The sequence below is a fragment of the Ooceraea biroi genome, chromosome 1 (genome assembly GCF_003672135.1).
Source record: "Ooceraea biroi isolate clonal line C1 chromosome 1, Obir_v5.4, whole genome shotgun sequence".
NCBI lineage: Eukaryota > Metazoa > Arthropoda > Insecta > Hymenoptera > Formicidae > Ooceraea > Ooceraea biroi.
Window position 1 is genome coordinate 4,602,905 of NC_039506.1, and position 27,439 is coordinate 4,630,343.

At 45.0% G+C, this 27,439-nt stretch overlaps 1 protein-coding gene and 1 long non-coding RNA gene across 3 annotated transcripts in view; one reads left to right on the forward strand and one right to left on the reverse strand.

The window, feature by feature from the left end:
• The window catches only part of LOC105285989, a 120,446-nt gene extending 107,971 nt beyond the window's left edge, over nt 1–12,475 (reverse strand). The window contains exons 1-2 of one of the 2 annotated variants that reach the window (XM_011350591.3): nt 12,337–12,475; nt 3,931–4,291 (exon numbers count right to left, since the gene is read on the reverse strand). In XM_011350591.3, coding sequence (XP_011348893.1) covers nt 3,931–4,093 — 163 coding nt within the window. In that variant the 5' untranslated portion in view covers nt 4,094–4,291; nt 12,337–12,475. Of the gene's footprint in view, nt 1–3,930; nt 4,292–11,798 lie in introns of both variants that reach the window. The other variant, XM_011350590.2, reaches the window with a different exon arrangement.
• Nucleotides 12,476–12,601: 126 nt separating this feature from the next.
• Nucleotides 12,602–16,056, forward strand: LOC109611409. The gene is made up of 2 exons (XR_002193788.2): nt 12,602–12,865; nt 13,253–16,056. It is a non-coding gene; the product is annotated as an uncharacterized LOC109611409 (long non-coding RNA).
• Nucleotides 16,057–27,439: the final 11,383 nt, after the last annotated feature.

Genomic DNA, 27,439 nt, shown 5'->3' on the forward strand with positions numbered 1-27,439 from the left:
TTCCACGTAATAAAGTATTAATCAATACTTGGGTTACTAAGAAGTCATGCTAAGATCTGAAACATTATAAATGATGATTCTTCTTGACATTTTTGCTAGGAAAAAATAGATTTAACATGCGCATGTAATCATAAAGAGCCGGCGGTTGCCAAGTATAAAATAATGCGAACTCCCGAGTCGAGTTCTGAGATAGTTACCTCGGTTTAGTAGCCATTAATTTTACCCGCGGCAGTATTCCTGAGACGCACATTATTGCATCACCATAGATTAATTATGCATCTGACTCTCTCTTTCTCCCTCTCAAACATTTTTACCTTTTTTTAAAGATAATCGAGCCGTCAAGCCAGGCAAGAAACGTTGGGGATTCGAATTAATCTCGATCGCCATGTCGGTCGATACAGGGAAAGCGGAAATGCTCGTAACTCGCGACGGTTCGTTGCGTTTAGTTTTATCTACTGTGTTTATCCTATGCTTGGCACTGGATCGTAGTGTGTGGCATATTAAGTTGCTTTTCTGAAATTACGCATAAACAAGATAGAAGTGCGATTTCAGTGCCGCGCTTTTAGTATGCTACGTGACCCAGCGTAATATAGTGACCGCGCGATTGAGCCACGCAGATGCTTGATAGATCAATTGTACGATTCTTGTTAGTCATCATCTTTTATTATCTATTATAATTTTTTAAATATTGAGAAATATCTCCTTTAATATCTTCATATTAAAAGAGACATTAAATTTTCTGAGGTTCTGTTATAGACGATGAGCTAAATAAATCAAAATCGATGTTTGCATAAATTACAATGCATCTTGGATACACATCCTTGTAGCGATGTCTGTGAAGTTGGCACGACGTTCTACAAATATCGAAAAAATACTAAGAGTTCTAATAGCACTTTTCATAGTTCTACAGTTCCTGATAAAAATTAAAAAGAGTTCCGCATTCTTTCTATTAAAAATTCAAAATTGAAAATATGTCGTGCTAACTTCGCGAATCTAGCACGACACTCTCTCCTCCAAAGTACTAAAACGCGTTGAAAATTATTATTTTTGACTAGAGTTCCCGATAGTTCCAATCGAGATTCACACATATATACAATTTCAGATCGATATTCCACCAATTAACAATTTTTGAAAAATTTTTTATATCTGCGTCCAGCACGACACTTAGTGAAAATGCGTCGTGTTGATGATTTTCAGCAATTCTAACGACAGTTCTCGACAGTTCTGCAAGTTCTATGCAATAGAGTTAGTTTCAAGAAGAGTTCCAGTCATTAATGATTTTTTAGACAATTTTTAACAGTTAAATCGTGCTGGGCATACCTGTTAAAAATTGTCTAAAAAATCATTAATGACCGGAACTCTTCTTGAAACTAACTCTATTGCATAAAACTGTTGCAGAACTGTCGAGAACTATCGTTAGAACTGCTAAAAATCATCAGCACGACGCATTTTCACTAAGTGTCGTGCTGGACTTAACTGTTAAAAATTGTCTAAAAATTCATTAATGACCGGCACTCTTCTTGAAACTAACTCTATTGCATAGAACTGTTGCAGAACTGTCGAGAACTGTCGTTAGAACTGCTGAAAATCATCAGCACGACGCATTTTCACTAAGTGTCGTGCTGGACGCAGATATAAAAAATTTTTCAAAAATTGTTAATTGGTGGAATATCGATCTGAAATTGTATATATATGTGAATCTCGATTGGAACTATCGGGAACTCTAGTCAAAAATAATAATTTTCAACGCGTTTTAGTACTTTAGAGGAGAGAGTATCGTGCTAGATTCGCGAAGTTAGCACGACATATTTTCACTTTTGAATTTTTAATAGAAAGAATGCGGAACTCTTTTTAATTTTTATCAGGAACTGTAGAACTATGAAAAGTGCTATTAGAACTCTTAGTATTTTTTCGATATTTGTAGAACGTCGTGCCAACTTCACAGACACCTTGTAGCGAAAGGCTGAATTACGTGTTAAAAGTTTAGCGAAGATATTGGAAATTCAGCGGAACTTAATAATACAGATAACGCTTTTCCGTGTAGCATGAGAGGGAGATTATTACTATTAATATTATTACTATTATTAATATAATTAATAATTAGCTAGTGATAGAGGAATGGTTGAGTCCTGAGTGCGCACACACACACACACATACCAATACCACCAGTACAATCCCACATATCGCATTAAGAGAATTGCGAGAGACAGCGAAGGCGCGTATTTCTTTAATGAAATCGTCTCCTCTCGGATTTTAGATGACGGCGACTCATCGACCTCAAGGCTCTGTCAAGGTCACTGAGATCGCCGCCACCTTTCCCGAGAGGAGGAGCCGTCGTTAAGGCATTATTGTTACGCGATCGCTCGTCGATTAGCCATAATTAATGCCGGAATCGGTATATTAGATAACGCGCTTGGGAAAACGAATCGATCGCATAGCGTAACGATTATTTCATTAGTCTGCGGCAGGCTCTGCTGATTAAGTATGTTACACACTGACGTCGAGGAAATTGCGGAAGTTAGACACAAGTTAGGCGAATTATATATGGAGCTCATAGCGCTATGTCGCTGCTTGACATCTCGGTTTCCTTGATCGTGCGATTTACTCTTCTACTTTAGAAATCCACGAATCTTTCCTTGCACTTTTGGATACGCAAACGTTTATGTTAGTAAGAAACCATGAGTTTATTACGCATATTAAAGAATTGATGATAAAAAGTTTTTCTTAGTCATATTGATTAATTAATTGTGTGCAGTTATTACCGATTTTCGTATAATTATTCATTCTAGATATCCACCGATGTATAATATCGTAATACGTCGATCGAAAGAAAAGAAACCGCAAATGCACACGATTTATAAACAACTTATTTTAATTGAATTCGTTAACAGCCGAAATTTTTCGCGTCTCGCGCGCGCTCTCATCATCGCGTCGAGATTAAACATGATGCTGCTGCGTGAAGCTCCAGCGGAATTTCGCACGACGACGTGCATAATTTCCCAGCTGGGATTCTTCTCGGAAACGGTGGCCGCTCTCATCGTCGAGAGACGAGATCGCGGTGGTGAGACTGACAGAGAGAGCGAGAGAGAAGTCGTCGCGAATAATTTCCACAATCTGCGATCGCTCTTCTCTAAGAGCCGACCCGTAATTTTTTTCTGAAATACAAGACATCGTGGCATCGCGAGACAAAATCGTTTTGCGCGATCTCTCTCGGCGCTCGGTGCTGTTTCTTCTCTTTTTCTTCTTTCGCTCTCTTTCTCTCTCTTTCTGTGTCTCTTTCTCTTAACCAGCTCCGTGCACGCGTATACTTTTATAGCGCAAAGCATATTAAATTCTGTATGCGTATGCTCGTGCTGCGGATCATCCCGGAAGATCGTCCTTGCGAACACGTCTCGTCACGTAAGCTCTGCATTTATCAGATTTTACAATAATTCGGCAAACGGTACTCGGCCCTCGCGCACGTGGACCATCGCGGTGTACTGTTAGACGAAGCTTGAAGGGCTGGTTCCACCGAAGATCGCCGGTTAACTTTAGGTAATTATAGCTTATCTGATTCTTTATTTCAGTCTAATTCGTGATCCGAATCTACAATTCACGTCAGATTATGCAAAAAATTTAATAAGAGTAATTTTTTTATTGTATGAAACTGTCCTTTGACTTTACATTTTACTATCGCGAAATGTAATTTAAAGATATTTAAATTTTTCTGCATTTTGATAAAAATTTCCATGTTTATATGTTGAATTAATGTTCGCGCAAATTTTAGTTATGTTTAAATTTATAGTTAATTAAATGTTGATTTTTAAAGTGCAACCGACACGAGTCAGACCCGAAGAAATCAAGCAGCGCCACTTCTCTCGATCTTTCTCTCGATCCGCTACGTATGCAGGAATGTCGCGGTTTGTATGGTGTGATATTGCCTGGACTCACCGATCCTCTTCACGTGGACGTCTCGATTGAAGGAGACGCTCCTCTCGGCGGGCTTCCACCCGGTGACGGAAGCCGCGGACGCGATGGGGGGTAGCAAATGCGTGCTGGGAGGGTTGTAGCCTTCTCCCCCTCTCAACGACTCCGTGCGCTGTACCGTGAGCATCTTGTCTTGTCGTCTTTTCTCCCGATCATGCCACACGACCGGTTAAGGGTATCGTTTCTCGTTTCGTTCGCCCGGGACCCTCCTCGTGCTTACACTTTTACCGTCCCACCCCCAGAGCGTTCTCACCCCCGTGCCTGATCCCCTTTGCTCTCTTATTTCCCCTTCTCCTTTCCTGTTTTTTCACACCCGATCACCGACCTGCAAGCCAAGCAAAGCTGTGCTCTTAGTATCTGGGGCAATCTTGTCAATGGAGATTTACGTGTCTAATCCCTCTTTCGTTCAATATTCCAATCATAAAATCGCGCATACATTTAATCGAAAGCGTGAGAGTCTGATTGTGGAAACTAACATTGTGTTAGTATGTGGAATTGATAAAACTTTTTAGAGTATTGAAATAGCGATTAAACTGACTGAAAGTAGAATAAGCCATGCTTCGGAATGCACCTGGTCAATAAATTCAATAAATTAAAAAAAAACTGATAGTATAATATTCTTGTTTATCGAGTTGCGCTTTTCAACCAAATTTTGAATATTCAAGAATTCGCGACGCAGGAGATACGTTAAAAATATATTTTTAATGAGAAGATTGGTATCTTTCCGTCAATCCTTTACATTCTTTTTAAACGCGCTATAACTCGCAAACAGTTAATAATTTGTATCTCAATTTGACAATTACACAATGTTATCAAATCTAATTTCTCCCATAATAAATCAAGTAGTATTATAACTAGTATGTCCAGTACATTTATCATCGTATAATGAACGTTAAACAATATAATTGCACAAATTGATAGACCGTCGCAATTGTAACAAGCTTTTCCGGGCTCAACTTACTCCACTTTCCAAACAAACAATCGGCTGAATTGTTCCCCGGTTGTCATGAGAGTGCAATTTATGCCCGGGAACGTGCGCTTTTTGTGTACGTGCTATTTCAGAGCGTGTATGCGTACATGTATGTATATGCACTCGCGCGCGCGCGTGGAAACGTGAGAGAAAGAGAAGTGATAGCATCGTGCGTTCCTGGCGACGTGTCTATACTAGCGCATGCCGGCTCCGAGTAAGACGATGATAAACGCAACGAGTGATAATGCTTCTCTTTGTCGTCATGCAGGCAGATGGGGTACTCGAGATACGTGCAACGATATAATGACAGCGACAGGGATGACGGTGACGGCGCATAATACCGGCAATGGATTCGCCGATGAGAACTTTGCTAATAGGAGCGATTGTGCGATAAGGCCGTCCGCTGTCGTCCGTTTCCCCTTATATTCGTCCGCGTTTAAACGTTATCGTAATTACGGCCCGTAATCCGGCAGGATTCTGGACGGGATCTCCGCGGTCTCCCTATCGACACTACGATCTCTAGGCGCAGCGATACTTAATTTAAATTTCATAGAACCTGAAGCCTCAAAGCGTCGCGTCACCAGCTCGCGGCTACGAGTCGCGACACTGACTCGACTTTAATGAATTCCTGATACAACGCGAATAAATTGCGCCGGGGACTGTTCGCTTTCATTTCTGCTCGTGCTCGGTACTTTTTGTCGGATCCTGAATGACTTTCCGACCAAAACTAGATGTTTGCGCACGCGAGAGGCATTGCTCGACGCGCGAAAAATCCCGTACTCGAGCACGCTCTGATTGCTTTCTTATCAGAAACTTAATTTCCTGTAAGCGTTCACAATAGTGGCGGTAAGTAGTCTGTCAGTTTCTAATCTTTGCAGCCAGTCTTCTGTTTTCGCCGCTTAGAGAGAAGCTATTCCTTCAACAATAACCGGTCGCATGATGCAGCTATTCGTACGTCGCTTTGATACGTTGGCGAGAGATGAAACGTGTGCCATGCAACGGTGTGCGAACCATGCATATTAAACGTGCGGAGCGGATTCTTTTTCCTCGGAAATAAAAATAGAAAAGACCGTGACTTTAAACGTGAAACTAAAAAATCCTGATCAGCGAGACTCGTAATTACCTAAAGTTGCGCTTCAGTGACCAATGAGTCGTGGGATGTTAATTCGTTTTCGCGAATTTACGTAAATCGATAAAACAATCAACCGCCGACTGTTCGAAGTTTGTACAAAAACAGAACGATCAGACACGGCCATCTCGATAAAAACAATTCTAAAAATACCTCTGATGACAGTCAAAGACTTGGACGAGACACACAGGCGGAAGCATCAAGATCTGCTCATTATCATTATAAGTCCTTTATTTCAGTAGATGTTTTTCACGCAAAAATAACATCCTATTTTTCAGCTGATCTTCATCGCAGCCTTTTTCACGCAAAGTGGTTTCAAAGTCGCGACATACAAATGATGTACCGATGCACTTTAAAATTAATCGCTAATAACGAATTGTATACGTTATTGATATCGAAACTGTAAGTTGATTGCAAATCCTAACGACTTTAACTAAACTTCTCCTCATAAAATTATCCAAAAAAGATTTTCTATTTCGAAGACAGAAACTGCAACTGAAAAGAACAGATTTTCAAGTCCACTTGATTCAACTGAGATTCTTTTTTCGAAGAGAATTCTCTACGTAATGTCTTAAGCAGAAGACAAGTGATTAATTAGGAGAGACTAAGTTAAGCCTTCCGAGAGAATCCCTGGGAAAGAAATTAACATTCATCTTGTGCTTTTGTCCACTCGGCATTCCATCCTTGGGACGAATAAAAGTGACCCCGAGCACGCGCGCATCTCTCAAGGCCATCTGACCGGAGTAACACGTCACCTTGACACGCGTGGACGGGGGTGAGCCGTCACTCAACGACTTTATTAGCCACGAGAGCGCCAGGGTGGAGACGCCAGCTTCTTAAATGAGACAATTCGCATGAACTCAAATCCGAGGATGATAAGATGCCCTCGGGGGGCTCGCTGGCCATATTTGGCGAACAGGACCGCATCTCCCTGGGCTGGGTTCCGTGATGCTCCCCGCGGCTTCCATAGCTGCTGGTATCGGCAAGGGCGGAGCGAAGGACCCCGCTATAAAAACTGACGTTAATATATATTTTTTTCGGGATTCGAGATTTTACGACGGGTCTCTCTCGTGCGTCGACTCCCACGCGTGCTTCTATTCGCCTAATCGCGCGGCGGAACGCCTGATCCGATCCGAGGGGACAAAAAGAAATCGGCGAGGGACCGGCCGGGATTTCGACTGGACCGCGTCTAATGTACGAGGGGGCTCTCTAATGCGTCCTTCGTTACTCGCCACATAGAGTTAATATAGCACGCCGAGGGATAAGAAAGTCGACACGGCGCCGTATTCTCGCGATTTTAATTCCACTCCGTGCATTCCATGGCGAATACTTTTTTCTTCTGTAAGGATAACACATCGAGAATATCACGCGACTCACAATTTCCTTAAACGCTAAGTGAAATAATGTTTTCCCAGCACGAAATCACGAATTATGCTACATTTTTATCGATTATTTCTGAGATATATAAAAATTATTATGAAATCCAAACATTCTATCTGTGCCTTTCCAACATTACTAAGCAAATATCGCGAGTACAGTGCAACATTCTCAGTCGTACTGACGTGACACGCACGATGTGTAGGAGGGATTTAATAACGTGTTATTTGCCGTTTCCTGATGTTGCATAATAGCACGAGCGGGAATAATAAAAAACGTAGCCTCCTCTGTCGAAACGTGCGACAGCACTCACGTTCCAAATTTTGCGGTGATTTCATATCGTGGTGTCCTCGCCATTAGTCATTAGCGGCGAGACCGACACAAAAGCATGGTCCGTTCGCGCGTGTGTTAAGAATTAGAATATGCACAAGAGCGTTAGAATAGAAGTAAAACAAGTTCGCACGACATGTAAAAGCGGGCGCAAAGTCGATGTCATGTCCGCGTGAAACCACGTTCCGAATCTTCTAACGGTCCTTGGAATCTGTAGCTTTGAGATATTTCACATTCGTCACGGGCTAATAGCGCGAAAATCGGAATCACGCCGGCAATAAAACCACATCAAGTCGGATTATACGACATTCTATTCTCTAGTCTGCATGCGAACGTTCACCAGGACACCAGGGCGTGTAATAAACACTCCCGTTTCGCGCGCGAAACGTTTAGCACCTTCTTTATTGACTTTTATTGACGCGGCATGTGGAAAGCCGATAATAAAAGGTAGCGTTCGCGGAGGATGCGAAGGGCCTGTCGGGCTCTCGAAGGTGCGAAGGCATTCGCGTCCATGATTAGATCGCAATCTAAGTATCTTTTAGAAAGATATTTCCGTTAACAGAGCACGAGAAGATTCAAACGGAATGACAATCATAGATAACTCATACATGATGAAGAATTTTACGTAATTTTGCTAAATTAACAGATTTTTTCAATTCAGGCAACATTTCATTCCTCGACATTTTGCACCTGAAATTTTTTTGTCTTTTTCCGAGTTGAATTCTTGGTAGATTGCAAGACTTGACAACTTTAATATTTATTACCTAGTAAATTTCTTAGGTCAATATAAAATCCTCTCATTTTTTTTTTAATCGGAGAACGATTATTCATCACGCGAATGCTGACATTAAAAAATGAAGACTTCGCTTTTGACCTCACATCAAATGTGTTTGTTCGCGAAAGCAAGTTGATTGTCCATTTTTATTTCCTTGCTGTTTCGTTGGCGAAGCGGCGCATTTTACAACAGATTGTTGTAGTATTACAGATGGTCCAATAAATTTCCGCCAATGCCTCACAGTGTGACCAAAAAAAATACATTCGTCTCGACAGGACGCTGTTAACGAGCAATGAAATTTTCACGTGCGATTTTGGACGCTTATTTTTCTCTCGACACCCTCGCGAACGTGAATCGAGCCCTTCGCTCCGTCACTCGTTACGCTGCGCGGTTGGCGAATCGGCGAGGCCGAAGAAAGATTTTAATTTAGATCGCCGCGCTAGCGCGAGGAAAGGAATTGCGCCGCGCTCGTGTAAAAGCCGGGAGGATCCTCCTCGCATCGCGCGTGTTCCTGAGAGCGGCACCACTCATAAAATTCCTGCTTCGACGCTGTGCTCTCTTCCCGACGTTCCACGTAGATTCCTACGAACTTTATCTCTAACGGCTTACAAGCACTCCACTCTCAGGACGAATCCTGGCGTTTACGCTCGACACAATTTGCCGGCAGATCGTATCTCGGCCGATTCCAGCTCTTTGGAATTCTCCGGTTCGTCCGTTCCCCGATGCCGTTTCTTGCCCGGCCTTCGGAAATCCGCCGCAGCTTTTAGCTGCTCCACATTTTCACGCTTTCACCCCGGTCTCGTGTGTAAGGCGTTTCGTGCATGCCAAAACACCGCCGCCCGTCACCTGATTTCCGGCACCAAACGATGCCAAAGACAGCTTTTAGAAACGCGCGTACTTGGAACACTCGGTTTTCGTACCAGCAGCGTTTTGAATATTACGGTAATAACAAGTTTCCGGCATCCGTGGCACTTTATTACGGCATTAAAAGTCACGAAGGTAAAACCATTTACGAATTCGTAGTCGTACATTTGCTGTGTTTTGTCTACATTTAGGAAGATGAACGAAATTATCATAAATTACTGCCGCCATATGCGCGCGGAGAGATTCAAGTCTCAACACTAGAAGTCTGTCGAACACCATCGTAAACTGATCCGAAAGAGCAATATATCACAGTGATCACACAAAGTGACTTTGGAATGATGACGTTTCCAATCTGAAGCCAAGAGCTTTGATTTTCTCTACTCCAACAATTCAACAATTTTCAAGTTTGTAGATCCCTTCAAAGGATTTATCAGATCAGCAAAATCTGTGTTCTCGATTCCTAATATGGCGATAAATACTCGAGAAAGAGCAAACCGTTACTGTACCACTCCGGCCAACACGGAAATATGACTCAAAACCAACATCCAAAAAGAACATGCCGCGACGCGCGTGACGCCAGATACCAGAAATGGAAATAGAAATCGTACAAGTCGCGCTCGTGACTCGCGAAAAAAACCGGCGCAATCGCTTTATTTGCACGCGCGCTGGCCGTCACGTTCCGCGCGCCTTCTTCGTCGGCTCGCTTACGAGAAGCGGCCATCGTTTATCCCAGGGACTGCAGGAGAAATCTGGACGCGATGGGTCACGTTACGCGGATGCATTATGGTGAATGGATCCAGCAACAGCGATCCCCATCGAAAGCGTTCCACCTCGTGTCTCTTTCTCTCTCTCTCTCTTTCTCGTTCGCGCTCGCAGGTAACACTGACACACTTCGTACACGTCAAGGCCGAAAGTTCTCCAGGTACACCCGGTGCTTATCGTTGCACTGTCTCCCGCGTGTGTATTCCGTCCTCTTTATTATACCCGCACGTCTCTATCGTGGCTGCACACACGACGCACGCCATGCGCTGAAACGCGCGATAAAACCGTATCGGGGATTCAATGAGGGGATTTGCACCTCGGGTCTGGTATGGGCGGGATCTGCATCTCGCGAATGCCGACAGGCGAAACAAGAAGGCAAGCAAAAATAGAAAAAGAATGAAAAAAGATTTAAAAACGCTTTAGGTATGTATTAATATGATGATTTGTGCACTTTGGGGACTAAAATAAGTATATTTTTTGATAATCAGGTAATTAATTTTCTAAGAGGATTTGATCATTAGATTGAAAAAGGGTATTACAAAGAGAATCGGGCAGGCGGAAATTAATTAACGGATAGGATATTTTTTTGTGACATGTTTGGGTTTTCAAAGTTTAATTCCGAACCCTATAATTTCCGTCATGATATATGATCGAGCTTTCCATTAAAGTGTCTCGAAAAACGGACCGTCGAAGGAACTGTCAGCGACGAGTAATACAGTAGTTGTGGAACAAGCTCCTTGTATGTCGTACTTATTAAAAATGTCGTCGGACATAGACGACAGGTCTGGCGATTAAAGGCGCGTTAGCTCTCGTCTCGTCGCGTAATTCGCGGTCGTAAATCTCTCGGCACATTAATTCGGGAGACTAGCGTCTAATCGAGACACCCTCGAGGACGGGTTCCGGATCCCGATCAGAAGTGCCGGGACATTTCCATAAATGTTTATTCCCGCGCCGATCCACACGCTCGGACGTTAGCGCATCGTTAATGCGACCGCGTGAATGAATAATACGCGTGCTTCCTCGATATCCTGCTCCGTCCCCGCGCGAAAGAGCTCCTCGCATCGTATCGCGATCGCTCCCCATAGCGAGCGAGTCCGCTCGTGATCGGTCGACTCGATCTCTCGGTACGGGCAGATTAAACGCCTAGATTCACGAGCGCGCGCGCGAGTATAAGGGAGAGAGAGAGAGAGAAGAGAGGTAGGCCTAGCCGCACACCGGTGATTAAAGTGTCCGTTAACGCGAGTTAATTGATCTTTCAGTTAATGGGATATTACCCTTCCGCTGGATTTCTGGTCTGCCCGGCCGAGCGGCCGGCAGATCCAATCTGCGCGCGAAATAACTCGCGCTCTCGCTCTTGCGCGGGACTCTCTATAATCTATTCGGACCCGCGAACACACAGCAAGCGGAACCTACCTGCCCGACCTACCGAAGACGCTCTACCGTTTCCCTTTCGATTAACGTTCGCGATGATCCGCGGTATAATCGAGCCGAGTGTATCTGCTGGCTCGATCCGATCTGCAGATCGACATGTGCCGGCAACATCATTCTTGTCGCCGTCGTCCTCATCGTCATCGTCGTCGTTACGTATTGGTATCACTCTTCACCCCTATCGATATTGGATTTACCTTTACTGACACAGTAGCATTCCGATCACTTAGATATCTGGTATTCTCGCTAAAGATATGCCCCTTCGGGTACGATCAGTTTCCCGAGCGGAACCAGAAGAGCGAGAAGAAGCGAGAGGATTCGGTCCGCTTGTTTCTCCCTCTCTCGGAGAGGCTCCGTGACTTGTACGATCGAACTGAACACTCTCACGTTCGGCAACTGTCACCATCACCGGACCGCGAATCCACGGGATTGACCCGAGAGGACCAACACTTTGATCGATTGTCGTCGATCGCTGTCCCGTCTTCCCTTCCCCGGCGCCGGTTTTCGACACTCGTCGTTATCCGACACCCAAGACGCAACACCCAAGGCCGGACACTCGAAGCCGGGTATACCGGCAACCCGAGCTCCTAAACCGTTTCGCACCAGACGGATATGCACCCGGAGCCACTCGATCGCGCGATCTCGAATCCGCGGGAGGTGCACCTCGTTTGGATATCTCGTTCGCGTTGCTGTCGGCGCTTCGTGTCGCCAATTAACACCGACGACCGTTCGTACCTCGCGCGACTCGCCTTTTCGTGGATTCGTGCCGCGCGTGCCCAGCTGCAGGGGTGACCCGGATGATCAGGGTCTGGACCAGGAGGCGCAAACGCGCAGACCACCGCCACACACCACGCACACACCGCTCGTTCTCCGTTCGTTCTCCGCCGAGCGCCGAAGAACTAATAAAAGCTGGGACCCAGCTTGAAACTGCGTAGGCCGCTTGCTACTCCTTCCACCGCGGCACTCCGTCCTATCCCACCGGTGTACCAGACTCGAGTACCGACAGAGACAGACAGGAGAGTAGGCACGGACGACCGGATGGACGAACGAACACGGCATGGACGTGCGGAGCGGCTCCGAGGTGCACATACGTCGGAAAGTGCGATTGTTGGGATAAGTCGATAGTGTTGGTGGAAGCATCGATGAGCAATACGATGGTGCTACCAATTTGGATAATTCGCTTTTGATAAATGGAAATACAAATGGAAATACTCTGGCAGGCTCTAGAAGCAACATTTTGTCGTGTTACTGATGACTATTTAGTGTAGGTTTTCGTATTTAAATGATTTTAACATTAAGAATCGAATAAGAAAGATTGCATAGATATTATAAGAAGCATTTAATTTTTTTAGAAGATCGCATAAGTTTAATCTCAGAAAAAACATTTTTGGATCTCTAGAAATTATTTCAAAATAAATCAAAGTCCTTTTCTAATCTTAAGTTGGATAAAAGTTCAAGATATTGCGATTGTTGACGCATCGGGAAGTTTCTTTTAATGTTACGTTGCACAAAGCGAAGAATACAGTATTTAAAGTTTGCTATTATAAAATCATGTGTGTCATGAAATGACTACGTAAATGTCTATGAATCACAAACATGCCACTTCTATCGGCACATGTTCACAAATCTGATCAAATATCTATACTTACAGATCAGTGACCGTGTGCAATCTTCATTCACCGTTGCGTCCAAAACGATTCGATGATCTCACGGTATTCTCGCCTGATTAATTCTTCGGCCGAAAAATTTATTGATATTGACTGCTGATGAAAGGTACACGGTGTCGGGTATTCGATACCTAATAGTGACCCGAGTCCAGTCGGCGCCGGACGTTACTGCTGCTCCTGCAAGCTTCTTGGCTCTTTCCTATCTGTCTATTATAATCAGTATCGTAACGTTTTACTCGATACCGCACTCAAGATGGTCTGATGATTCGATATTTCACGATACCCTCGACTGGATGACCGACGCTTCTCCAAAAAAATTGATGTCTATTGATATTGACTGATGATGAAAGGTACACGATGTCAAGAGTGTTCGATACCTCGCGCAAGTGTATCAGTGTCATCACTAGTAGCAAAGGATCCAGTGTACCCTCGCGCTGATCATCGCTGCTACTTTTGCAACGCACTTCTTTTTCCCTCTCTCTCTCTCTCTGTCTCTCTCTTTCTATCTGCGTCTTTGATTCTCCTCAGAAACCACTCTTTCTACCTACTTACCTATCCCTACTTTGCGTGCTTGCACGCTGCTGCTGCTGCTGGTGAACGTCACTCGGTCAAGGTCCCCCACCAAAAACCTGCAACAACATACCACCGCCGACGCTTCGCTCGATCCTGCCATGGTCGACTTGGTCCACGGACAACGCTATACTTGGTGTGAACCGACAGTCGCGAGGCCGTCGAGACGAGGGTGAGATACTCTTCGAGTCGTCCTCGATAGCGATTTAGCACTGAATGCGGTGTTAAGCGCACAAGAGTATGAATATGGACTTCGGCCTCGTGTGTGCTCGTCGCACGTTTCATGCTAAATGCAGCCGTCCAAATGGCGACATTGGATGCAGCTTTCCGTTTTAGTTGATATTCCATTCGGTATTAAATTATAGAGATAAATCCATGTATAGCAAATTCATATTATTCTGAATTATTTAGGATAGAAATATGGATATGCTTAAGATTGATCCTTGCACTACCAAGGATTTTTTAGTAAGTTTTGGTTAAAGCAAATGGCTTTAAAAAAGATTCTACTAAAAAGGCGTGATACTATATTTTATGAAAAAATATTTTTGTATAAATTTTTATACACGAATATACCGTTTTATACCGTATAAGAATATACGTGACATCTGACTTTGAGACTTTTACGTGATATCCTTCTTAAGAATGCTACAGACATCCTTTGCATTCTGAACAATTATATAGGATCACAGATCAAGACGGATAAAGCCAAGACAAATTCTGGAAACGTGGGAATGCAAGTGAATGTTTGATTGTTTGTGATCTAGCGCTCGCTAAAAGAACACTGAAAACAATTTCTAAAAATTTTACATAGTAAAATATGCGGGCTAAAAAGACTTGGTCGACGTTACTCGTCTGCCGAAGTTTCTACTTCGGGTTGTTGCAAATAGTTACGGGATAAAATGTTTATGGTCTCAGCGGAACGTGGACTCTCGCGATCACGCGTCGACGATCGGCGTCACGGACGGTAGCATACCCCGATAATAACAGGATATTTTACGATCGATTTGGCGGATAAGCGTGTTTACGTTAGAGATCTCGTCTTGGACTTTATGCGGGGCCCCGTGCGGCGTATCGGCGCGCGGTGTTGAGATGATACGCGGCGTTTCAGCGAATATGACTATAAATAAAGAAAATAACGAGGATAGGCTACTGGGGCTGGTACCGGGAGAATAACAGACACGCAGAAGGCGAGTTACTGAGGGAAAATTGTGCTCCGCTAAATATAAGGATCAAAAAGGGGTATATATATATATTATATATTATATACATATATACTAGCGCAGAGAGAACAGAACAGACAGAGTACAATTACACGTGATTGAGGATCGGTCTTGTTTCTATTTTGCTTGATTTCTGTGGGTAGTTAGCCCCGATCCCGCACACCAGGTCCAATCACAATGCCGAGCCTCTCTCTCTTGCTCACCGTCTCTTCATCTCTTTCGCCTGAGCAGAGCCCTATTATGATTGGCGTAATCATCGCACGGGCGAATCAGCGGCACTCACTCGGCTACATAAATAATTGGGCCTTAAAGTCGGCCTACGTGCCGTGGATCTAGGCTGATGAGGGGTGGACGGAGATGCTCCACATTGGACATGCCGCCGCGTTGCGCGCTGCACCGCCGCTGGAGGAGAGTTATTGCATAGCATGATGATGGGGCAGCGAGGCGGGTCGTTAAGGTACGCACCCTCGACGCAACATCGGTCGTCCGCTCCGGAAAAATACGTTTATGCAAAACATCGATCTAATAAATGTCCCCGGGTTACTACTCAATCAGCGCTGCCGGGCTTATTGAGTTACGCGGATTACGTCCATTACAATACATGCAGATTGATTCCTTCCGCGACGATCACGACACTCGCCCTATCCGATTTGCATGTGCAAGGCGCCTGATACGTCGCGGCATGCGATGTATCAAAATAACGAGGTTTTGGAATCGAAAATTATATGTATTTATTTTATTCAGTTTTATTAGTATTATAAATACTCTTTTAATTTAATTTAAAGTTTTGATTTCGTTACTTTGAGATTATGATCTTGTTTAAAGAAACCTTGTAAGCTAATTCTAAGTATGTAAATTAAAATTTATACTTTAATCAAATTAAAAATTACACACTAAATCGTGAAGTCAACTTTGAAAAAAACTTTTTGTAATTTTCTCTTTCCTGCAGATTTGTTAATGTATTTAACGTCGTTGTAATTAAAAATTATTTGAGAAAATTAATAAAACATGCGATGTATCGATAACGGTCCGATGTCAGATCGCCAATCGGCGAATGAAAATCGGCGACACAGACGCTGCGAGATCAAAGGGTTCTAACCGCGCATAGCGTGATTGCACCTGATCGGCGCGCAGCGACGAGGAGCAAGGAAACGTCCGCGTGGATGATTTACGACAGAGATCGGTGGTTCTGGCCTGGAGTGAACTCGCGGGTCAGATTTCCCTTCCGTGGTGGACCGTGAGCTTGGTTCTCACGTGTGATTGGCGTGCGTAAATAGGTGACGACTGGACTCGTACAAGTCCGAGGATTTTCGAGATGATGATGATGATAATGATGATGATGATGACGATGATAATGATGATGACGACGGCGGCGATGGTAGTGCTGACTAAAATAAAAGAGCACCCGAGATTCAACAGACAACGGACACTATTTCTCCCTCCCCTCCCCCCCTCCCCCCTCTCTCTCTTTCTGTCTTGGTCTTAGTTTGGAACGTGCTGGCCTTGAACTTGCCGCCGCGCTAATGAAGAGAGCCAACGAAGGTCCTTTGCTCACAGTGGACAGTCGCGGCGACGTCCAACTAGCTGCGCTCCTGCCGCTATCTGATGCCGACAGACCACGGCGAAAGGAGAGACGGGTTCCGATGAAGAAATTATTTTCACTTTCTCCGTCACCGCGCCGCGCCGAGAGCGTAAGTCCGGTATGCGTTCTTCAGGCACAGCCTCCTCGCCGGAGTTAATTACGACGTTAAATCGCTCCGTCGCGGAGTGTTAAATCCGATGATGTAACGAGTGGCGTAACGGAAGAAATCGAACAGGCCATGGTGCTTTCGTTTTCACGGACGCAACGATGTTAACTGTCCTAATAAAAGAAATCATACGTTTACATAGCACGTGACAAAGAAGAGTATTATTCCTCGTAAATTAATGTTTTTGAGCACGCAAATGTAAGTTTTATTAACGTGCTACTAATTTTTTGTAAAAGAAACTTCGAAAAATTGAGAGTTTGCACGCAATTCTGTTCTATGCTGAGAAGGAAGACAGTTATTGCGTCACGATTTCATGCGCTTTATAATTTGTTCAACAGACTCGGCAATTACGTGAGTCGTCACGCTTAACACTCTCTGCAAGTAGAAGTAGAAGAAGAAGAACAAATAGACGATGAGTTCCGGTGGGTAAGCGTGGACGTGTGTTACACGTGCGAGCGGCGGCGAGTGTCATTACCTGCACACTTTCTCTGATCGAGTCACGTGCGAGTAGCGGATATGAGAACTGCATCGATAACATTTACCTCGCGAGAGAGAAAAAGAGAAAATTAATTACGTATGATATTTATACATAGACATTTACGTGTAAATTAAATTAGTATATAAATTAGCGATATATAATGAAACTCTATAATAGAACGCAACAATAAAAAGGAGAGACCACAAGGGCAGCAAATTAGGAAGCCAGAGGATTCCTTACGATATATCGGGGCGAAGGTGCAAGGACGGGAGTTACATCGTCAACGGTGGGACCGTTGTAGATCACGCGAAGGACGCGCGTAAAGGCAAAGTTTTTCTGCAATAAAACCGCGGTGCATTCTCAATAACGATTTACATGCGACATTACCGTTCGTTCAATGGCGGACCTGTGCCCTTTCGCAGTCCCGACATGTCGCGGTTAAATACACCCGGATGCCAGGAAATTTGTATGAATTGCGCTGCGCAAATCATCCCGCAAATGTCGATTCCCCGCGGCGCTTTTCTCACCTTCTTGCGTTCCCAGGATACCGCCGTGATTTCGCGGTAACTGCGTTCCTCTCGAATCCCCTCATATTTTGTGTGAGTGCTCCTTCGCGCACAAAGCCGCGATTTATCGCCGGCATCTTAGATTACGATATCATCATTTGGATCTTAATCTGGAAACCTCGAGCGGCGGGAAAATAAATTACAATATCAGGAACAAGTATTGTACTACCTAGCTACACATAGATTGGCATTGTCTCGCAATTTTCAACGAAGAACTTTTCAATGCAGCCTTGAGCCCAGCACTTTTTACATGACTCAAAACGAGTGTACATTTTTATTTATCAGAGAACAATATAACAAGAACAAACCAAGACCCTGCGCTCAGATATTTATCTTTGCATCTTGGGTGGCATGAAAATAAGTCTCAAGTATCAAGAACAAGGCGCATTGTGCGTGCAGTTTCGCATGGAACATCACGTCATCTCCCAATTTTTAAATAAGCACTTTTGATGGCGTCATCGAGCGTCGAGCCTTCACGTGACTCGTAAGGGTTTCGCTCGCGGACACAACAAAGAAAAATTAAGACGAGAAGATGGGGTCTTGACTTTGTGTATCAGCGGAATCGCTTTAGTCGCGCGCATAAATAGCGCCGCGAGAATTTACGAGCAAAGGCCACGGGTTTACGAGAGCCCGACGCCCGAAAGCCAAATTTGGACGAGCCACGTCCGATCCTCGGACTGATCGGCGCTATCGCGTGCCGGGCCAAAAAAGTTTCGCGCAATATTTCAGGGGGAAGCGGCAGGAAGCGGCCAGAATCGCCCACGCCGCGCGAGGAATTACCAGACAGGGCCTAAAATCGAATAGCTATTTGTTCCGCGAAGAGAAGCGATCCCGCGGCTCTCTCGGAGACGCTCGATAAATTACTCCTCTCTCCCTGCTCCTGCGTGTTCGGGCCTGGTCTGAAAAATCCATTAAGCCTATGGCCGGGGCGAAACGGCCGTGTATCTGCTTACGTTTCCGTCATCAATCACGCGGTCTCGTCGCAACCAGTGTCCGTGAATTACGCTCGGCCATTTATCGCGAGTAACTCTCGACCTGGTTCCCCGGCCAGCCCCGTTTTATATCTCAATCCGTGACACTCGCAGACCCTACGGAGCCTAATAGATGCTGTTTCGCTTTATTTTTCCCTCTCGCTCTCTGCGGGTTGTAACCTTGGACAGCCCTCGTGAAATAGTGTTTTCTATTAAAAGTATAATAGAATACTAGGAAAGCAAATTTTCGAAGAAGGGAATTGGCTAGCGAGCAGTTAGCGGTAGATGCGAAAGGAAAACAGGAGAGTCTCTCAATTAAGAATCTTCCCTGATTATCTCGACCGATAGATCGAATTCGCGATGTCAAATGTTCTTCGTTTTTAAATTTGATCTCCCCCCCCCTTCTCTCACTCTCTCTCTTTCCCTTTTTTTCTGTTTCTCCGCAGATGGTGCGGCAAATTAATTCTCGCGCCGCGGCCGAGTCGATCGCCGGGTCCGATAACGATTTCGTAGTCGGCGTAATTTACGTTTAATCGCCGGGGAAAAGATTCATCGATCACGCGGCCGCGGGACTACGTAAATCAAACACTGGCTACACCATTGACTCGCCGGTGAAATATGGAAATCGTGAGTTCGTGCAATCACCGTTATACCCCGATACTGTGCAGGAGAGCTCTCTCGGCACTTATAGATTCGAGTGTGCCCCGCGGCAAGGTAAGAGGAGCATCGGTACTGGCGGTACGATCGGACTTGGAAGATACGCGTCTTTTTTCCCTTCCCTCTCCGCGCGATCTCACCCCCGTTGCGCCTCCCGCGCCTCCGTATATCCGCGAAACGGTCCTCTTCGCCGACGTTACCGTTCGATTCTCTGACGCGGCTTGCCGTTGCAACGAGTCACAGTCGGAACAAAAATCCGGACCTCCAACCACGATTCATCGTTGCACGTCCCGTTCGCTCCGCGAACTCGTTCCGCGATCGCCAAATGTCGATTTACGCCGTTACCGCACTCGCGAGAGCAGAGATCGGCGCTTCGTGAAATACCTATCTCGGCTGTAATGCTGTCATGATTGTATAAGTAAGCAATTCACTTTTTTCAGAATTGCAACGTGCAAAATTCAGATGCTTCGCTTAAATACGTATCAGTTTAATCATGTACACATATAAATGTTAGGAAATGATATCGTAATATATTGGGTCATTAACTAAGTAATCCAAGTCGCGGTCAGATGATGATAAATTAAACTAAATATATATACTTATGTTAGTTTTATGACAGGATAGACAATCTTTAAAAAACAAAGAAACAAGATTCTCCAACACATCGCTACAACATTTTTATATATTTTCTAGACGCTACCCGGATTACTTAGTTAATGACCTAATAATAATATCCGAAATTCTATATTTATAAGCATTCACTTTTTCCTTCTTATGCTTCAAACGCTGGGATATGTAAATTCAATAACACGCGAGACTACATGAAGCATCATGTGCCATTTCCAGAACATTCCCAGAAAATCAATACTTTGCGAATATCGGTTGAATATATAGAGCGCAAATTAGAGTTGGAGGTTGGCTCCGAGTAACTGCCGATGTGGAAAACGCAATCAAAATTATGCGCCAGACGATCGTACCTCGCGGGGTGTTTTGCCACCTTCAGTAATCACTATACTGGATCGCGTACACCAGAAGTTCAAGGGTTTCACGCTTTGCTGTACGGTATTATTGTGCATAACTTCTGATTGCAGAGTACGTTAAAGCGAAATGATTAAATTCCTCTTACCGGGAGTTCCATCGACAATCTTGTTTAAAAATAACTTTATGATTAAATAATTGTGCGACTTCTTAGTTTACGAGTTTGTTCATTTTTTATAAATAGAACGGTAATATTAGTTAATATATTTTATTCTGTTTAAATTTAAAGATTTTCTTTGAATCCATTTTATATTTAGAAAATAGAAATACAATGATTACTTAAAGTTAATTGAGGCAACCATCTCTTAAAATATTAATTTCCATATTTACTTACAACTGCAATAGACGCAGACGTAAAAAAATTACGTAATAAACCCGCGGGGCGTACTCTAGTACTCCTAATCCCGCGTAAAAAACATTAATTGCGAGCAACGATGCTACAGCCAGCGGACCGGTATTTCTTTATCGGTTCACTTTCTACCGAGCATTTAATAACGGAGTCACAACCGGACGCCATCGAGCGTGACGCTCATTATGCGTCGCGAAATTATTCTTATGGAAATTAAACGCGCCGCACATGAATTTACATCGCCGGAGGAAGGGCGACATTGCGAATGCACGCGCGTGTGTATGTGCATCCAGATCGCGCTTTTTTCCACGGCCTCGAGGAGTTTACGAGCCGATCTCGAGAGTAATGCGACCGATCGAAATCTTTCCTCTCGTCGATATACATACGAGGTGTCCCTGACCAACCGCCAACTTCCTTTTAACGACCAGGTGCTGCGCGTCAGCGATCGAGAAAAACGCCTCCTAATGGTATCTCGTGAATCCAGTTTTTAAATGTGAAGCTATTGCGAAGTAGGTCACGTCGATACTGGTTGATCTTTACGCAATCTTATCTCTGACTAACAAGATGACACAGTCTTAAATGTCTTCATTTGATGTAATTAAAAAAATATAAACATTTTATAGATCCAAAAGTCAAGTTTGCATATATTTATTGTATTATTGAAGCTTTTCTAATAGTTCTATTAAAAATATTGAATAGTATTTTTATCTCTGTAGAATATGTATTTTATTTCTCGCTTTATAAATTACATGCAAAAATATGAATGGAGAGAATTTCTCGAAATTTTTGTATGTCACGTTTCTCGAGTAGTGACATGAACGTAGAAAATAATGCACATTCCGAATATAATTAGTTTTAATAATTACATATCTATATATAGCACACATTGTGAATAAAATACTATAATTAATTTTTAATTACACATCCTAAGTAATTAATTCTAATTGTTTATCATTTAAAGCCTGTTGGATCGCAACATTTTTTGGAACGATCCTTCCGAGTTTCTTACATGGTGTTCGCCATTAGAGGGAATCAGGAGAGAGCAGTCAGGGTCACTGTGTGCATCGGTGTAACCACGGTGCTGGCATCCAGGCCAGCGTCGGAACGAGGTTTACCTCGTTTCAGGAATGCGTGGCACTGCGGGACGGCCTGGAAGGACGTTTGTCGCAACGACTTCTAAGTCGCACGCGTTTCTGGAACGACGCCTTTGCCCGCGGCATTCCGAAACGTCTTTAATTGCTACGCCGACGCGGCGAAGACGCAGGTGCGCCGTATTAACAATGCGACGAGATTGCCGGTGCGCTGGTGAGGTACGACGAGTCGCTCCGTTGCTTCGGTCTAGCGTGCCCCGCGCAAAAATACAAAGGGAGAGTCCTGCTTCCACCCTCCCGCGAATCCCGTCGCAAATGGTGTCCAGGTGTGTAACTACGGTAACGGCACGGAATGCGCGTGTACGGGGACAGAGGGGGCGGAGGGTTGAAGAGTCGAGGGAGGCAGGTATGCGAAGTGGTACAGACATGTAACTGCCGTGGGGGCTCCCTTTTTGCGCCGGCACGGAGTTACTGCTACAAGAAAATAACATCATTACACCCGTAAGTCGCCGCCGCGCCGGGATACCATCTGCGAGGTACCGCGGGTGAAACGCTCGAGAGACACTCGCCGGCTTCTTCGTAGTAAGTCGGTTAAACGGCGTCCAACGTCGTTGCACCGCGCGGATGCACCGCTAACACACTGATCCTCTGTGCGAGGCTCTGAGCGATCCTCGCGAAAGTATCCCCAGCGTAAATCGGTCGGTGAGACAATGCCGCGAGTTCCGTATCACTGCGTTAATCACGCGTATTTAATCCTGCGCGACGCGTGTTGTATTTTCTTGTAAACGAACATGTCTGTGTGAATGAGTAATTAGCGGCAAAATGCGAGAAGAAATACCGATTTAATTATGTCGCTTGCGAAAATATCTAACGTTTTAGGATGATACTGGCATATAAAATTCGTATTTTCGTCACCGATCGAGAAACAGCCGGGTCTAACGTCTTGATGAAGTGCGTCTTCCGCTTCCTACATTTCCTTAGCGTTTGTCGTCCATCGATGTTTCATATCGCGTGCGTTTCTTACGGTTCACGTCAGCGAGTGGCGTGCATCTCTCGAGACTCACGTCATCCCGGAGTATCAATTTCAGGGCGCTCGGGGCGAGCGTGACGAAGGGAACAAAGTGAACGTTCGCGTAATGGCCAGGGCGCTTCTATCAACGACGCGAAACGCCGAAGCGGAAGAGGGAAACACGCGTGAGCGCGCGTTGCAGAAGGGCACTGTTCGTCTGGCGAACGGCGAGCGGAGCACCGGCACAACCATAGATCAGAGGCTAATTAAATTTTGGCGTGACCGAAGCAGTCGCGCTCCGCCAACGGTTGATTCTCGAATCGTTTTCACGCCAGCTTCGATACGGTGCATCTCTCGCGCCCTTTTTCCATTGGATGACGAAGCAAACGTGCCAGCATGCTTGAACATCCGTGTTATTGCATCGAGTACTACAAACCTAAATATGATCAGTAATAATATGAAATAATGGATTAATATAATGGACATCGATAGCATTGAAAACGGATGTTGTTATTGTACAAATAAATTCTGAACTTCTAAATTATCATTCTATTTAGAATGATAATTTTTTATTTATGTCTATTTAGAAATTTTATATGGTGTTCACGTGGACATCTAAATCGTCCTTTTTCGTCACTAAATTAAACAAGATTAACATTCCGAGAGGCATAAATTAATTTCATTGCGCTTGTCGTATTTTGTGATACGACTGATACATGAGAGAGCTGAAATTACCCTCTCTTCAATTGCATCTATTTCATTACGCGTGATTGTGCCGTTAGAGCAATTTTCTCAATCGTCGACAAATTAGAATGTCCATATGATCTGAGAATGTCCGTGTTATCATTTGTAGCATCGACGCAAGTTCTACCAGTGCGCTTCCGGTGTTTAAACCGCTTCTCTTACGTCCCGGAATATCAATTTCACCGCACGGAAGGCGAGTCCTAATAAAAGAAACAAAATGGATAAGCACTCGTGACGCCGCTGGAGGCGTTATTTGAGGAGGGACCGCTTCAACACGACGAAAGCGGGAACGCGGAAACGCAAAGGGGAAGAAAAACAAGAAGGAAATGTTGTTACCGCTGTTGAATCCGTTGCATCCTGGTGTTCCATGAACTAACAGGATGCACACCTGAGCGTCGCTGGCTAATAAAATCACGCGAGGAGTTCGCGGTGGTTGCTACATATCTAAAAGTAATTAAACACGTCGAGGCGCAATATGTATGGGCCACGTGAACTTCTCGATTATTTCGTGAGTTACGCTCGCCTTCCTTCCGCTCCAGCCCGGCGGAGAATTGACGACGAAGGAGCTGAACGAATAGATTCAATTAAATGCGAGTACGTCGTTACGATATGTTCACGATACAGTCCAGGAAGAGACACGTTCGTGGTTGCGCGAATAACGGCGGCGAGATAAGTAGCCGCGGGATTTCGTAATCTCAATTACATTGTATCAAATGCCGGTAAAATTGATGGAGACGCGAAATTAAATGCGCGCGCGCTAAAAGTACCTGTATAATGAGTATAGTAAGAGAGAAGAAGGAAAAACACAGAGAAAACAACCAAAGACTATCGAGACGATTCGCGTTCGTCATGAGCGGCAGTAAAGAATGAACGAACGGATGAAGGGAAGCTGGCCAGACGTCCGGGGCAGATCAGAAGCTAATTAAATTCCGCGGCGTGACCCGCGCGCATAGCAGGCTCGCCCCCTCGTACACGGATTCGCAAATCGTTTTCACGCCGACTTCGACACGCTCCCCTCGCGTCGCTCCGCGTCCCCTCATCCTGTCCCTTTCCTCGAGCTCTCCTCCTCTTTGATCTAGCTACCCCGGTTGTTTCTTCCTTGGTACCGGCAATAGGCTGCGGATAGCACGGCAGAGTAATAGTATGGCCCCGTGTCCGAGAGCACGGACCTTTCTCTGGACTCCGGGCCTTACCTACATTACGTACGTACAGAGACAAGAGGAGAGAGAAAGAGAGCCTCACCACCGCGGCACAATGAAGCACTGGGAGGCGTTATAAAGGGCTCTGTGTAGTTATTAGAGGTTATGACGACGGTAATATCTCACTCAGCAGGCTCCTCTGTAATGTTATGGCCAGGGCCCCATCCCCCATTTCCCCACCGTACCCCCGTTCCTTTCTCTTTCTCCCTAGCCCGTGGCGTTCAGCAGCGCGCTCCCTTTTTCCTCCCGTTCTTCCTTTCTCCCTTTCCGCTTTCCTTTTCCACGCTGCTCGCCGCCGCTGGCCGGGTCTAGCGTTAAATTCTGCATTCGAGGGAGTCCCGCAAAAAACGCAAGGCCAGCGCGAATCGGTTTCCAGTTGCTCTTTTTGCCGTCCGACTCTCGGCAATTTCACGTGCCCCCGGCACCTTGGCGCTAATCAGCGAGCCCGAGCCACTGATAAATATGCCCCGCGAAACGCTCGCGAGTCACACCTGTACCCCATGATCGACCGCCGATCGATCCACGGTTTCCCGCATAATCCTCCGTGGATCCTTGTCATTAGTGAGCTATGCCTCACACGCGGTTCTGCGCCTCACGCGCGGTTCTGCGCGTGGTGCTCGAATAGTCGACTTTCCGCGCAATTTACGGCATCTACTCGAATTGTTGATCTCCATCTCGTGGAATGCAGAAAATTTGATGGGGACGAACGGCAATAATTGCATGCACTTTCGTTTTACGCGCGATTACCTGTGTGATGCTCCGAGCGTCGACTTTTCTCACAGTTTCCCATTCGATCATCCATTCGATGTCAAGCCCGATTGTAAAATACATAATGATCGACGTGACTTGACGCAGTGAGATTTGTATGAAAGAAAATTTCACGGCGATATAACTTACCCGTAACAAATTAAAATTGATATTAGTTCCCCGTTACTGGCTACTTTTTACACGAAATTAGTTGACAACTATATCCTGAATTTTTCTTCAGCAAAAACTTGGACGTATCATCAAGTGTCACTAACTTTCTAATCGTCGACGATAAGCGTGACTATACAGAAATAAAATATTCTGAAGTTAATGGGGGAACAACTTTCCAACTACTCGAGATTGATCCACGCTTTGAAAACGATCTCCACGAGATCCGATGGTAATCTCGGGATACGATACACCAGTTACTGAACTTTTTGCGACGCAACTACGCGACTGCGACGAGTAGTTAACCGACCGCCATGGCGTTTTAATTAGATGTTGACGACCTGCTGGAATTTCGTAAGCCATCATGACCGGAGAGCGGTCGGTCGGTCGGTCGGTCGGTCAGTGCCAGCAATGAAGACGTTACGAAAATGCAGCTCGCGCACACGGGGACACCAGAGGGTCCCGCGTACCGTTTTAGATTCGTGAAGGTTACCGGAGGATTAATGATCGCCGACGAGAGAGGCAAACGCGCGCGAACCTTGCCCGGCTGGGGACGTTCGCCGCGTGTTTCCTGTACACCGTTGCCTCATTAGCGTGTAACGTATTAAAGATCACTCCAAGAACCTCTCTTCTTCTGTTTCCCTCTCTTTTTCTCTCTTGCACTCTCTCTTAGTGTGCCGAGAGATCATCGTCGTTTACCTCCGCTATCCGTTCACCGATCTCTCGCGGCTTTTAAATTGTTTAGATGGGGTCGCGGAGGACGCGCCAAAACGACCGAGAGGTATTCCGGAACGCGCAGCATCCTGGCCTTCGTTGACGGTGTCCGATGCTGCGCTCCTTAGCTTAGAGGAGAGACTGGCTCGAGGGGATAAAGCAGAGAAAGAACAGAGAGAGATTACAGAAAGAAAGGGGAGGGAGTACGTACATTATTCAAATCCCATGTAGATTCATATCTGGGAATGTAATTCTAGTGCGGACGCGTGTTTCAACCCCCTTGTCGGGGCAACACTTAATTTGCTCGGCCACTCTCTTTCTCTATCTCTCTCACTTCTTTCTCACGTTTTGCATCGCGAGACGTTCGTCCACCGGGTGAAATCCGGAGTCATCGTCATTGACGCAGCGAAAGTGCGCCGTAAATCCGTTATCGGTCGGAAGTATGCGGTATGTTGTGTGCAAATCGATGATACATCGGCCAGGATCGACAGTCGATCAATTCTTTCTCCACGCGTATAATCCATATCGCACGTGTCGCGGGAAATGCACGTGGATGAAACATTAATTTATTTATATTGTTACGGGATGTAACATTAATATTTTAGTTTTTGGAGTCAATGCATTTAAGCAATTTACCCCAGGGACTCAAGTCGTGTGCGTTTTGCGATTTAAGGATAATTTAAATGGTCGGAAAAGGAATGTGAGAGTCGGAGATTCAATTACTAATTGGATAGTTAATTACTAAGATATTGGATTTATTCGAGTTGATTAATCGACAATATTGAATGAATTTAGAGTGAGGGAGAAGTAAATATGAACCTTGAGTTGTGATCGCGTTGACGCCGTTTTGGAGATCTCGTTGCTGTACTTCTTTCTAACCGCGATATGAGTGAAGAGAGCCG